Consider the following 13,265-nt stretch of genomic DNA (forward strand, 5'->3'; position numbering starts at 1 on the left):
TTAAGAATACACTCATTTAGGATGGTAAACCGTATAAGAAAATATCATAGATACAAGTGTAATTATCTTTTTGTACACCTTGTATAAGAAGTCATGTTTGATGAGGTTGTACCATTGTCAATGGATGAAAGGGAGTACAGTTTTATTAAGGAACTTTTTGCTCCAAAGGAATCTATTTTTTCCCTACTCCTGATTGGCAAACGGACTAGAAACTAAAGGAAGCCCATAAAAGTTTCATAGGGTTGTATAAGTAGATTAACTACAGGACATGGAAGGAATTCTCCATGCATGAGGTCCCAAACATTGAACTTAATGTGCTCTTGTAAAAATTTTTAAGCTTTAGTGCATGAGCATTCATAATATTATGAGTTTATTTATGCCATTCATTTTATATCCTATTACTAAATTATTACTTTTTACATCTTGTCTAGCACGTTTTTACATAGTTTCTGGTTGTGCTGTCTTTGGTCTCGTAAAGAATTGTTCACTGTCAACATCAGACTGATTTAGAAATAGATTATGTCTGTCATGGGCTGGTTTACTGTGCATCTCATACTCATCCTGTGAACAGTAGTGCAAAAGGAATGCAGAAGCCACAAAGGGCCTTCGTCAAACCTCAGAGGGGAGATGATTACGAGTTGTTACAAAGTTGGTTCAGTTCATAAACTTGGTCTTTCCATCCAGGAAATTCATCTCTTAGGTACAGAGAGTGGATACCATCTAAGAATTTCAGGTATCTTACCATAAACAATAGTGTTGTGCCATTTGTTTTGCTGAGTTTATTTGGACATATCCCTGAATGTTTTTTTTTTTTATACTTTGTCGCTGTCTCCCGCGTTTGCGAGGTAGCGCAAGGAAACAGACGAAAGAAATGGCCCCCCCCCCATACACATGTACATACACACGTCCACACACGCAAATATACATACCTACACAGCTTTCCATGGTTTACCCCAGACGCTTCACATACCTTGATTCACTCCACTGACAGCACGTCAACCCCTGTATACCACATCGCTCCAATTCACTCTATTCCTTGCCCTCCTTACACCCTCCTGCATGTTCAGGCCCCGATCACACAAAATCTTTTTCACTCCATCTTTCCACCTCCAATTTGGTCTCCCTCTTCTCCTCGTTCCCTCCACCTTCGACACATATATCCTCTTGGTCAATCTTTCCTCACTCATTCTCTCCATGTGCCCAAACCATTTCAAAACACCCTCTTCTGCTCTCTCAACCACGCTCTTTTTATTTCCACACATCTCTCTTACCCTTACGTTACTTACTCGATCAAACCACCTCACACCACACATTGTCCTCAAACATCTCATTTCCAGCACATCCATCCTCCTGCGCACAACTCTATCCATAGCCCACGCCTCGCAACCATACAACATTGTTGGAACCACTATTTTTCACAAAATGTATATCCATGTCACTGACATTATGCTTCATAATTCATATGTTTAACATCTCCAAATAAGCTAAGGCACTAATAGTTCATATAACCTTGCTTTAATCCTGCTCCATAAACATGTTCTATTTGACATCATTGTGATGGAAAATGGACCTTCTAGTTTCCGTTGGCACTTATCTACTTGCTTCAGATGTTAGCTTTTTCCTATTTATTGATCATAGACTTAACTAACAACCCAATATTGTGTTCAGCTGCTTTATCTAGTATATGTTTGGTTAAAACATCAACCATATCAAGTTTACTTTCAGACTTTTTGTCTACCATTATGAGCAAATTAATGGTGTCTATCGTTACCATGTGACGGAACTTTTTTCGTTTTTTAGGCACCATCTTTGTTGCCATCCTGTGGAAATTCTCAGTTAGGTGCTTAAGTGGAGTGACCAAAAAAGAATATTCTTACATGTAGATTGTCAAATATTTCTTATGTCTACTTGAGTGCCTGAGTGCCATCTGCATTCATGGAACTTGAGTGCCATCTGCATTCATGGAATCTGAGTGCCATCTGCATTCATGGAACCTGAGTGCCATCTACATTCATGGAACCTGAGTGCCATCTGCATTCATGGAACCTGAGTGCCATCTGCATTCATGGAACCTGAGTGCCATCTGTATTCATGGAACCTGAGTGCCATTTGCATTCATGGAACCTGAGTACCATCTGCATTCATGGAACCTGAGTGCCATCTGCATTCATGGAATCTGAGTGCCATCTGCATTCATGGAACCTGAGCGCCATCTGCATTCGTGGAACCTGAGCGCCATCTGCATTCATGGAACCTGAGTGCCATCTGTATTCATGGAACCTGAGTGCCATCTGCATTCATGGAACCTGAGTGCCATCTGTATTCATGGAACCTGAGTGCCATCTGTATTCATGGAACCTGAGTGCCATCTATATTCATGGAACCTGAGTGCCATCTGCATTCATGGAACCTGAGTGCCATCTGCATTCATGGAACCTGAGTGCCATCTGCATTCATGGAACCTAATTGCCTTAAACACTAGTGGAACCTAATTGCCTTAAACACTAGTGAAGCCTAAGTGCTTTCATGGTGAAACCCGGGTGCCATCAACGCTAGTTGAAAACTAATACGAGTGATGGAGCCTTAGTGCCGTGAGTGGTGTAGGCTGAGTGCCACCTACGCAAGTAAAGCCTGTGTAACCATTCTCTTAAGGTGCTGAGTGCCATTGTACATTAGTGAAGTCTTGAGTGTCATTATTGGTGAACCCTGAGTGCCATCATTGGTAGAGGCTGAGGGCTATACTGGTGTGAAGCCCAAATGCCATCTACACTAATGAAGTCTGAGTACCCTCATTAGAAAAGTCTTGAGTGCCATTGCATTTTAGACCTCGTGGGCAAAGCGGTAGAGTTGAGATTGTCCGAATCTTTCTCTAAGGATTAAGATTGTGGTCCATAGTACCACCTCAAAGGTCCGTAGCTCAGATAAGAGTTATTAGGGAAAGGATAATGATAAATTGATAAATCGAGACAACAACAATGAAGAAAGTGGAGCGATTTAATATGGAAGAGTGAAGAAGTTACAGTCGCCATGTGTTTTTTGGCCAGGCTATGAGACACCGCCATTAAGTTATCGACTACCATATATTTTTTTATCCTTAGCGTAAGTAAAATTGATAATAATTTCCTCTTTTTTAGATATTCGTTATTTGGGTAATTGAATAATAGAGAAAGCTTATATTGCTTCGGTAGGAAATGACCCATAATGTTTTTATATATTCAGTATCTGGCAACGTCATTGTTGTGTGGTAGTTATGTATTACGTGGGAATTGTAAGTGTTGTTGATAGTGATATATTGATACATTACTACATGTCCTGTGCATGTAAATTGTTCCAAGTCATAATAAGAAAGTGAGAGTACAGTTCTGGGAGCCAGAGGAGTCATGGCGGTACAGGAATACATACAGGTAACATACAGACGTCTTAAGTAATGAGGTACAGAGGGATGATCTACCCCCAAAGCACATGTTGACACTAGACTACCCATGATTATAGACCATTTAAGTCACTGGCTGCCCGATTACTTAATCTGTTTGCCAGTCTGCTCTAGTGCCTAATTAACGTGAGTCAAACAACCATGCGGCCTGTGTCTCAACTGTCATACCATCATTGGTAATGGTGCCCATCATATTGACACCCCTTGCCCCTGCCTTAGTAATGGGGTGACATGGGTCATTAGGTGCCACAACGTGCCAGTAGCAGTTTGACCAATAGCCTATTGTGATGGGAAGGCCATGTTGATTTCTGTATTTCGGAAATCCATCGATGCTATAATTTATCAGTTTTGCCTGTTTCGAATATCGAACATTGTAATTTTTGTTCTATAAGGTTAGTGTTGTGTTTAGAGAATGCAGTAATAACAGTTGTGACCCATGACTTCTGTACTGTATTGTATTGAATTATATCAAATAAGTTATAGTAGTTAGGGTTTCATGTAACGTGGAAAGTTAGGCTTCATTTAATGTTGCTTACACAGAAGACTAAATACAAAAATTTTTATATTATTCATTTTAGAACTGTAAAAAGACTAATATATAAGTGTGGATTTGTATCCTTTATACCACTTCAGACATCTTCTATTTCTTAAACATTACAAACAACATTTCTTCATAAGACCCGTCATGTTTAAGATGATATTTCCACACTGAAGACACTGGACACTTTATTGCACTTTACTTATGCCAGTCACAACCTCACCGTATTTTATGCCTTGCAGTCCTGCTCAGTAGACGTGGCTGGCATCCTGTGTACCGTGGGAACTCCGTAGATAAGACCCTTGGGGTAAAAAGGTAAGGAATAGTATACTTCAGATTGTTTTTGAATTTGATGGATGATTGATGATGTTGAGGTTATGATAATGAAAATTAAGACTTTAATATCAGATTAAAATTTAAGGTTTGGTAAGCATCTTAAATCACTTTTTTTGGTAAAGGTCATGAAAAATTAATGACTAATAATATATGGGTTTTTGTCATTATAAATGGTTTATTTTACCTCCTCAGTTTGGCACCTGGAGATGAAGGTTATGATGGACCCTCCAGAATTTACAACAACCTGTTGGTTTCCTCAGTGCCAGTTCATACTGGGAATGAATTGATGCAATCTCCTTTGTTACTATAATTGTGCGAGCAGAGCGTGAAGGCCCAGAAGCTCAATTTTATCTGCCTCAGTAAGGTAAGAATGATGTTTCTGATACTTTTTTCATTGCTTTTTTGCCTTGTATACTTCAGGGAATTGTATACCAAGTAGTTGGAAAATTCTGACTAAGAGTTTGCTGAACATTGAAAACAAATTGTTTGATATGATTTTGTCAGTACAGTATATATGCAATGAATACACTGTAATACATGGTAGTGGGACATTACCATCTGACAAGTGCAGCATCTCAGGACTATCATTGATTTTTACCATTGTATCTGGTGTCATGGTATGAGAAAAGGACATAAAGTAGACAGTTTAGATCCATTTTTTCTTAGTTCATTTTAATAGCTGTTTTCACCAGTTTTGATGTCTTGTACTGGTTTTCATTTATTACTGGGAACACCACGCTTATCCACCACTTGTGCCGCAAGTGCTGCCACCATAAATAATCTCCTGACTGGCCAAGAGTCTGGAGGGGCAGGCAAAGGGATTGATTAGGGCCCTGCTAAATGAAAAAAAAACTTTGTTCCCTTTTTTATCTGCCCAGAGTTTATTGTTTAGAGGCTTACCACAAAACCCATGTCTAATTTTAGTAAAACTTGTGTGAAGACACTTTGGAGGAAAACAAAAAGCGCATTTTTTTTTCTTTTTTTTTGAGTCCAAGATCAAGGTCACTGCTGCACTTTTGAGTTGATTTTGTAGGTCATTACATTTGTTCAGCATGGTTCAGTCTTCAAAGTCAGCTGAACATCAGTTGGCACCCGATACCCTGTGTTACTGAGAGTGGAGAGATGTAACTTGTGACCATTGCCCTTGTGTACTTATTGTGATATTTTTACTTTTGTGCTCTGATGTTTTTCCTCTACAAGCATCCAATTATTGGTCCCAAGGAGTTGTCCTAGGAACTAAAGGTTCATGTTATTGTGTGGAAGTAAGAAAGTGTGGTGACATTCCATGTTTCGAGATGTACTGGTAGGACCAAGTACATGTCTTGGTGCTTTAGCTCTTGGGCTTTTTTCTAACATCATCCTCCTCCGAAAAGCTGTGTTGGAGTGACTTAGGAAGACTTGTAAGGTAACTGATAATCTAATGAACCACAAGGTGTTGAAAAATCTGTCCCTGCATGCAACTCAACTATAAAGTAGTCATACCAGAATCCTTGCAGGAGTGTCATAGAGAATGGTACAACGCAACTTGCAGAGGGATTGAAATTTGCCATCATATCATGCTGCCTCGTCTCATATATCAGATGTGTATCAAATGCTGTGTTGTTTTGGTGATGATTGGACAGTTTCACATTGGCGTTTGATGTGGAGAGGAAAGGGTATTTAAGTGCATCACAAAGCATGGAAGGATGGCTAAGTGATGTTACCTGCTACTTGCCTCATTACACTGAAAATGGTGGAATATGGTATGGGGATGCTTTAGTTGTGAGTGGGGTCGATGGGCATTGTATTTTCTCCTTAAATTAATCATTTTAACATAAATGAGGTACATTACAAATGTGTCAGTTTTTATTCAAAACAGTGCACCCTGCCACATAACAAAATCAGTAATGTAATGGCTCAGAGGATAATATTGAAGTGTTGGACTGGCCATGCAACTTGCCTGATCAAAATCCAATGGAAAAATGTTGCAGTGTGATGAAAAATAAACTCTTAGTATGCAGCAACCTCCATCAGTGCTTAGACTGCAACAGGAAATTAAAAGGATGTGGAGGGAAGGTATGGAAATCGAAAACCTCAAGTTACCAGATTTGATGCCCAACAGGCTTAAACAGATCATAAAAGCTAGAAGCAATATGACAAAATACTAAAATGTAAGTATATATAGTAAGTTTTTTCTTTTTTCAGAGACTACAAATTACTTTCCTTTTTTTTTTGCTCATCTGCTTATATTTGTTTTATACTTATCTCAGAGAATTTGGAAACTGCCTTTTAGCCAACCTGTGGTGTTGGGTCTTGGAACTCGTAGATCTGGAAAATTAATTCCCAAAGTTTTAGGAATGCTTATGATCCACTGTGACAATGGATTTAGAAATGATGGATGGATGAACATTCCTCTCCATGTTTCTGGCATTCCAGCTGTGTATGGGACCAGATGCCCTTTTATTGCAGATTGATATTTTTCAAACTTAGAGTTCTCAGCCTCAACTGCATCAGGCAGGCATTGGCAGGAACATCCAGTTCCATGTGGTAGGTCTTTTACCATTACCCATATGGTTCAAGTACTGTTCCACTTTTCTTGAAAAGATAGTTCACCATAAGAGTTATGCATAATCATTAAACAATCATTGTTATTATATGATTTCAGGATGGAGTTTGCTAACTTCGATGATGACCTTTTTGAGGAGAAGCATCAGCGTGGCGGTTTTATTGAGGAGTATTCAGCTCGAATGTGTGAACCCTGCTGGTTTATGCAAGTTCATCCAGAACACTTTGTCTCTCCAGATGATGAATTCAGTGCTACAAAATATGTAGCAGATTATTTGTATTTAAGTAAGAAATATGATGCTGCATTGACAAAATATGAGGAAATTTTGAATATGTTACGTCCTGGCAATACCACTATTACAAGAGAATGCTTGGAAAGTTTAGTCAGATGTCATATCAAGAAAGGTACTCCATGTAAAGCCATTAATTATGCAGATGAATTACATCAAACTTCTAAGAACTCTGACCAGGCAACTGTTAGTTGTTCTGTTTTATTTGATGTAAATATTGCAGCAGAAAGATTCAGTGATGCCCTAATAGCAGCTCAGACTCTTGTGACCCTTCATCCAGAGAATTATCATCTCTGGATAAAACTGGGTTATGTATATGCATGTATTTATAAGATCTCGTTACCTAATATTAAGGAACTTGTGAGTGGACACTTACCGTGTGAAACAGTGACCCCTTGTCATAACACAAGCCCTCCTCCTGTTCAGGATTTGGTGCCTGATAACATGACAGTTCATGATGCACAGACTCCTAAGATGAAGATAATTGTTGAAGATAATTTTATTGGTAAACAGTCATCTGATGAGGCTAGAGAAGATTCAGCTTGTCAGACTAGTAAAAATGGCAGATTTACACATAAAGAAAGGGGTTTACAATTTGTAGCTGCTTGTCTTCAAAGAAGTTTTGTTATTTTAAAGAAAACAGTAGGTACTGCACAAGGATTTGCATTAAACCATAACCTCACGTATCAAAAGAATTTGATAAATTTGATGAATTTTTTACTTGATGAGGATTTACTGCACTGTGTAAGAGCACAGGTGCGTCAGCATGATGAGGCACAGTCAAGCTTACCTGTGACAGAAGAAACAACAGAATTCATTGATAGAGGAAGTTCAAAGTTTAAATCTAATGAAAGTGAAGCTGATGTTGAGGTTGTATGTCAAAACAGCTTTGAAGACTATTGGTTTAAATGGATTAAATGATATCAGTGCATTAACAATGTATAACTTGTTTTCTGCATCAACTTTAAGGAACAGTGAAATAATTAGTACTTGAAGTATTTCTTGGGCTGATGTTTTAGAATTACAACAGTTCTCTAAGAACATACATTGCAAAGTTTGTGAAATGATGCAAGTAATTATTTTCATGCATCAACTTGTATTTCACCATGAATTTTACTGTGATTAAGACAAATTGTACTTATTTTATAATAAAAATAAAAGCATAGTTTGTTTAGACTAAACTCATGAAGGAAGTAAAGGGTTTCTCTTGAATGTATTGCAGACTGGAAATAAAAGTCTTCCTTAAGACTCGATACAAAGTAATTATATTCATGCATCAACTTGTATTTCACCATGAATTTTACTGTGATTAAGACAAATTGTAGTTATTTTATGTTAAAAATAAAAGCATAGTTTGTTTAGACTAAAATCATGAAGAAGTAAAGGGTTTTTCTTGAATGTATTGCAGACTGAAGATAAAAGTTTTCCTTAAGACTAGATACAAAGTACTATTTTCTTGAATATGATGGTGCCATTTCCAACATTTATAGAAGTGGCTTGCTAAATCTTGCAAATATATCTCGGGAAGCATATCTACATCCTCAAAGTATTAAGGACAGACTGTATGCCCAGAAAATTTGCAGAATCATTTTGCCTGTTCATTTCACTCATGGATAGTAGTTGTCTCCTGCGTGGAAGTTAACTCATTGGTTATATATTGGGAAGTAAAAATGGGAAGGAAAGGAAAAAAGAAATGAAATGTTATATTATTTAAGTGCATGTAGAGTTCAAGAATTTGAGTTAGATAATTAGGTGTGGAAGTGGTTTAAGAAGTGAATCTGTAGTTTGGTCTAGAAACATTTTCTGATAATAATACATACTACTTATAGGTACATTTCCCTGTCAGTATCTTTTTAGTTCCAACAGTAATCAAGAAATGTAGTAACAGAATTTTCTTAAAATTGACTTACTATTCATATTTTGAGTCTGCTTGAGTAATGTGAGACGTAGCTGTTTTTAAAGGAAAAAACCTTTGTTTGAAAAATCCATGGTGAAATCTTATCAGGGAGGACATTGTTTTCATATTCCTAATTGCTTTTCCTGCTGTAATGAATTAGTTTCTGGAATATATGAAAAATGAGCTCATCTTCAAATGCATTTCCAAGCTGTCATGCATAATGTACTGACACCAGAGCTTACTACCCTCAGACTACTCCATGGTTTACCATGACCACTTCATATTCCCTGATTAAGCCCTTTGACCTACCCAGTTGTTCAGCATGTCTAATTCATTCTCTCTGATGCCAGCCTCTCACCCTTTTGAATATTCAGACCCTAATACCCCATACTCCCCTTGCCTCTTGCCCTTCCCAAGATTCATGGGCTGATACCTTAAACCTCCTTCCATCTCCCTTTTGGTCTTTAACACTTTGCCCCTTATATTTTTGACATATCCTCTTAAGTTTTTCTTTGCTCATCCTATCGCTCAAACTGCATTCATTACTACACCTTTATCTTGCACTGTCATTCATGTGATAGACCCATCCATGCCTCACATCGTCCTTGGGCTTTTCAGTTTTACCTTATAAACTTTCTTCCTTCCTCTTACAGACACATCCATCTTTGCCCTTATATACACTGGCCTCTCCCTCTCCTCAACTCCAGTGGTTCCATCTGTGATGTCTACTCCCAGTTACCAAAAGTACTCCATATCCTCCCCATTTAAACAGTCACCATGATGATACTTGTTTTTTTCTTAGACAGTGTAGCTGAAGAATTCTCTACCTATTCTCATCTTTCTTTTGTACCTTTAAGAGTTAGGTGTACAAACCCGAGGAGCTATGATTAATTTCTTCATTCCGTATCTAATATCCTATTTCTCTTCACCCGAGATGGACTTGAATGGGGCATGTTTTACATGTGCTGTGTTGTTCACTGTTTATTTTTTTCATGTTTGCCGTTTACCTCGTTAACAAAGTCACTAGTGCCAGGAGTTGAAGAAGAGTGGCCATATTTGTTGACATCCAGTCTTCAGCCCCCACATACCACCCCTTTGCTCCAGTTCTCTATCATGCACATCTCTCATCTTCTTACATGTTCAGGCCTCAGTGACTTGAGAGCCATTTTCACCCCATTCCTCTATCTCCGTGGTCTTTCCCTCAGCCTTGCTTCTTCCATTTTTGACACACATTCTCTTTGTCCATCTCTTTTTGCTCATTCTCTCCATATGTCTGCACCATCTTTAGAATACCATCTTTAGGTGTCACAGCTATACTCCGCTCACTACCACACCTCATTCTTACATCCATTCCATACCTAAATGACCCTCCTCACACCACTCAAATTGTTCTGAAGCTTTTCATCTTCAACACATCCACTGGAATGAACAAGTGAAAACTTCTGAGCGAAATGACGTGTTTGTCAGAAGTGGAGGGAGTGAGGGAGAAACAGAGATGGAGATGGTGGGATAGGTTGAAGGGGGCTTTGGAATATTGTATCACGAATTTTCAGAAGGGTGTGAGGCATGTGCTTGATAGATTGAATTGTATCAGCATGATAAATGGAGTTAGGGGACAGATGAAGCAATGGAGGTAAACCATAATATTATCCGAGAGGCTTAGTTTAGAATGATGAGCTCTGACATTAGTACATTATACATGACAGTAAACAACTGAATGTGTACAAGTTAGCCTATGGCAAGTGTTTGTTTGTCCTGGATGCTACCCTGATAAGTTGGGAAAAAGGCAGTTAGGAATAAAGAAAAGTAGAATCATTAAAATTAAAATTTTATCTTGGAAAATATTTATAAATTGATATGTAAAAAGAAATAAATATATGACAGTGGCTAAAAACTTTGGAATACATAGCTGAGGAAAACATCTTGCAACTCATCTCCAGATGTCAATGAAAGTATCACAGAATATAATGGGCCAAAAGGTCTCCTTCATTTATATAATCTTAAACTATAAATTCTTCTTTACATTTTCTTTCTTTTACATGAAGCAGAATGTTGTCATAATTCATACCCATAGCTAATGTTAACTGCATAGCAGCAACAAGGAGGATTTCTTCCTCTACAGATTATCTGCTGCTTCACTGGGTGAACAATATTTTCATTTTATAAAGCAATAGACCAGTATTGGACTGTTTACCTATAATTATTGTAATCTACAACTGCTAACAATATAAATTTAATGCTTTAATTCTGCCATAATATTAGATGATGGAACAACCACACACCTTAGCAATATCAAGTGAGAAATGTCCTTTTATCTGTAAAATCGTTACCCGCAACAGTCTTGTTCTGTGTTGTAAAGTTAACCAAGTGTTTACTACATATCTAAATCCTTTTCTGTTAGGGGCCTGATCCACCTTAGTTATAGAAGGTCACAGTAAAAATGCTTGGTTCTTTCTTATTTATAAAACTGTATATTGCCCCATTTTTACCAATCTCTTTCATTTTTTTTTTTTACAAAATTATTTCATAAGTGCATTGACACAGGAAAGAAATAAACCCTAAAAATGAATCTTGAAAAAATATCAAGGCAGAGTAGAAATGTCCATGGTAAGACTTGAAAATAATAATCAAATAAGTTATTAAAATTTCGCAAGAAACAATGGAAATTTAAAGATTTATAAATACAGAAATTTACTGTAAAGGAAAAAAGGATTTTTCAGTTTGTCACTGAAGTCTCGTCATGTTTCCTTTTCCCTAAATATAAGGCAGTATTGAGCTATGGATGTTCTTTCACAGCTTGTGAGCCCCAAAGCATGAGATATAGTTCCCACCAATAAAAATATTCAAAAAGAATGAATTTGACAAAAGTAGAATTTGGGGTGTGGAGCACAGCATATTTGTAAACAAGACAGGAGATATATAAACCGAAGTTATGGAAAATGTTAGAGGAAAAGAATAAAATTTTTACATGTTTTTCTCTCAATTTGTTGCAGAGGTGATAAAGGCTTCTTAATCACCTTAATTGCATTGTCATAGAATATGTTATTTGTTGCAGAGGTGATGAAGGCTTCTTAATCACCTTAATTGCATTGTCATAGAATATGTTATTTGAATGATTTTACTATAAACTTCATGAATGGACAAGTCGTAGACACTTATCCCCCAATATACTAAGGCTCTACGAAATTTCACAAATGTGAGTATAGAGAAGTCATCCACTTGCTAATTTGCCATAAAAAAATTTGCATTTACAGATATCCCAGTGAATGTTGGGGTGAAGAAGGTGGTGAGAGTAAGTGAGCTTGGGAAGGAGACCTGTGTGGGGAAGTACCAGGAGAGACTGTGTACAGAATGGAAAAAGGTGAGAACAATGGAAGTAAGGGGAGTCGGGGAGGAATGGGATGTATTTAGGGAATCAGTGATGGATTGCGCAAAAGATGCTTGTGGCATGAGAAGAGTGGGAGGTGGGCTGTTTAGAAAGGGTAGTGTGTGGTGGGATGAAGAAGTAAGAGTATTAGTGAAAGAGAAGAGAGAGGCATTTGGACGATTTTTGCAGGGAAAAAATGCAATTGAGTGGGAGAAGTATAAAAGAAAGAGACAGGAGGTCAAGAGAAAGGTGCAAGAGGTGAAAAAAAGGGCAAATGAGAGTTGGGGTGAGAGACTATCAGTAAATTTTAGGGAGAATAAAAAGATGTTCTGGAAGGAGGTAAATAGGGTGCGTAAGACAAGGGAGCAAATGGGAACTTCAGTGAAGGGCGTAAATGGGGAGGTGATAACAAGTAGCGGTGATGTGAGAAGGAGATGGAATGAGTATTTTGAAGGTTTGTTGAATGTGTCTGATGACAGAGTGGCAGATATAGGGTGTTTTGGTCGAGGTGGTGTGCAAAGTGAGAGGGTTAGGGAAAATGATTTGGTAAACAGAGAAGAGGTAGTAAAAGCTTTGCGGAAGATGAAAGCCGGCAAGGCAGCAGGTTTGGATGGTATTGCAGTGGAATTTATTAAGAAAGGGGGTGACTGTATTGTTGACTGGTTGGTAAGGTTATTTAATGTATGTATGACTCATGGTGAGGTGCCTGAGGATTGGCGGAATGCGTGCATAGTGCCATTGTACAAAGGCAAAGGGGATAAGAGTGAGTGCTCAAATTACAGAGGTATAAGTTTGTTGAGTATTCCTGGTAAATTATATGGGAGGGTATTGATTGAGAGGGTGAAGGCATGTACAGAGCA

The 13,265-nt window shown here is 37.9% G+C and overlaps 1 protein-coding gene across 8 annotated transcripts in view; it reads left to right on the forward strand.

Moving 5' to 3' along the window:
- The first annotated feature begins 1,435 nt into the window (after nt 1–1,435).
- LOC139763523 (protein N-lysine methyltransferase METTL21D-like) overlaps nt 1,436–13,265 on the forward strand; it is a 62,160-nt gene continuing 50,330 nt past the window's right edge. Inside the window, exons 1-5 of one of the 8 annotated variants that reach the window (XM_071689692.1) lie at nt 1,436–3,099; nt 4,214–4,286; nt 4,500–4,671; nt 6,166–6,457; nt 6,952–8,306. In XM_071689692.1, the coding sequence (XP_071545793.1) occupies nt 6,456–6,457; nt 6,952–8,062 (1,113 nt within the window). In that variant the 5' untranslated portion in view covers nt 1,436–3,099; nt 4,214–4,286; nt 4,500–4,671; nt 6,166–6,455 and the 3' untranslated portion in view covers nt 8,063–8,306. Of the gene's footprint in view, nt 3,100–3,121; nt 3,405–3,538; nt 3,560–3,585; nt 3,826–4,213; nt 4,287–4,499; nt 4,672–6,165; nt 6,458–6,951; nt 8,307–13,265 lie in introns of those variants that run through there. The other 7 variants (XM_071689690.1, XM_071689691.1, XM_071689694.1 and 4 more) reach the window with 7 other exon arrangements.

This window comes from Panulirus ornatus, chromosome 47, assembly GCF_036320965.1.
Source record: "Panulirus ornatus isolate Po-2019 chromosome 47, ASM3632096v1, whole genome shotgun sequence".
NCBI classification, from domain to species: domain Eukaryota; kingdom Metazoa; phylum Arthropoda; class Malacostraca; order Decapoda; family Palinuridae; genus Panulirus; species Panulirus ornatus.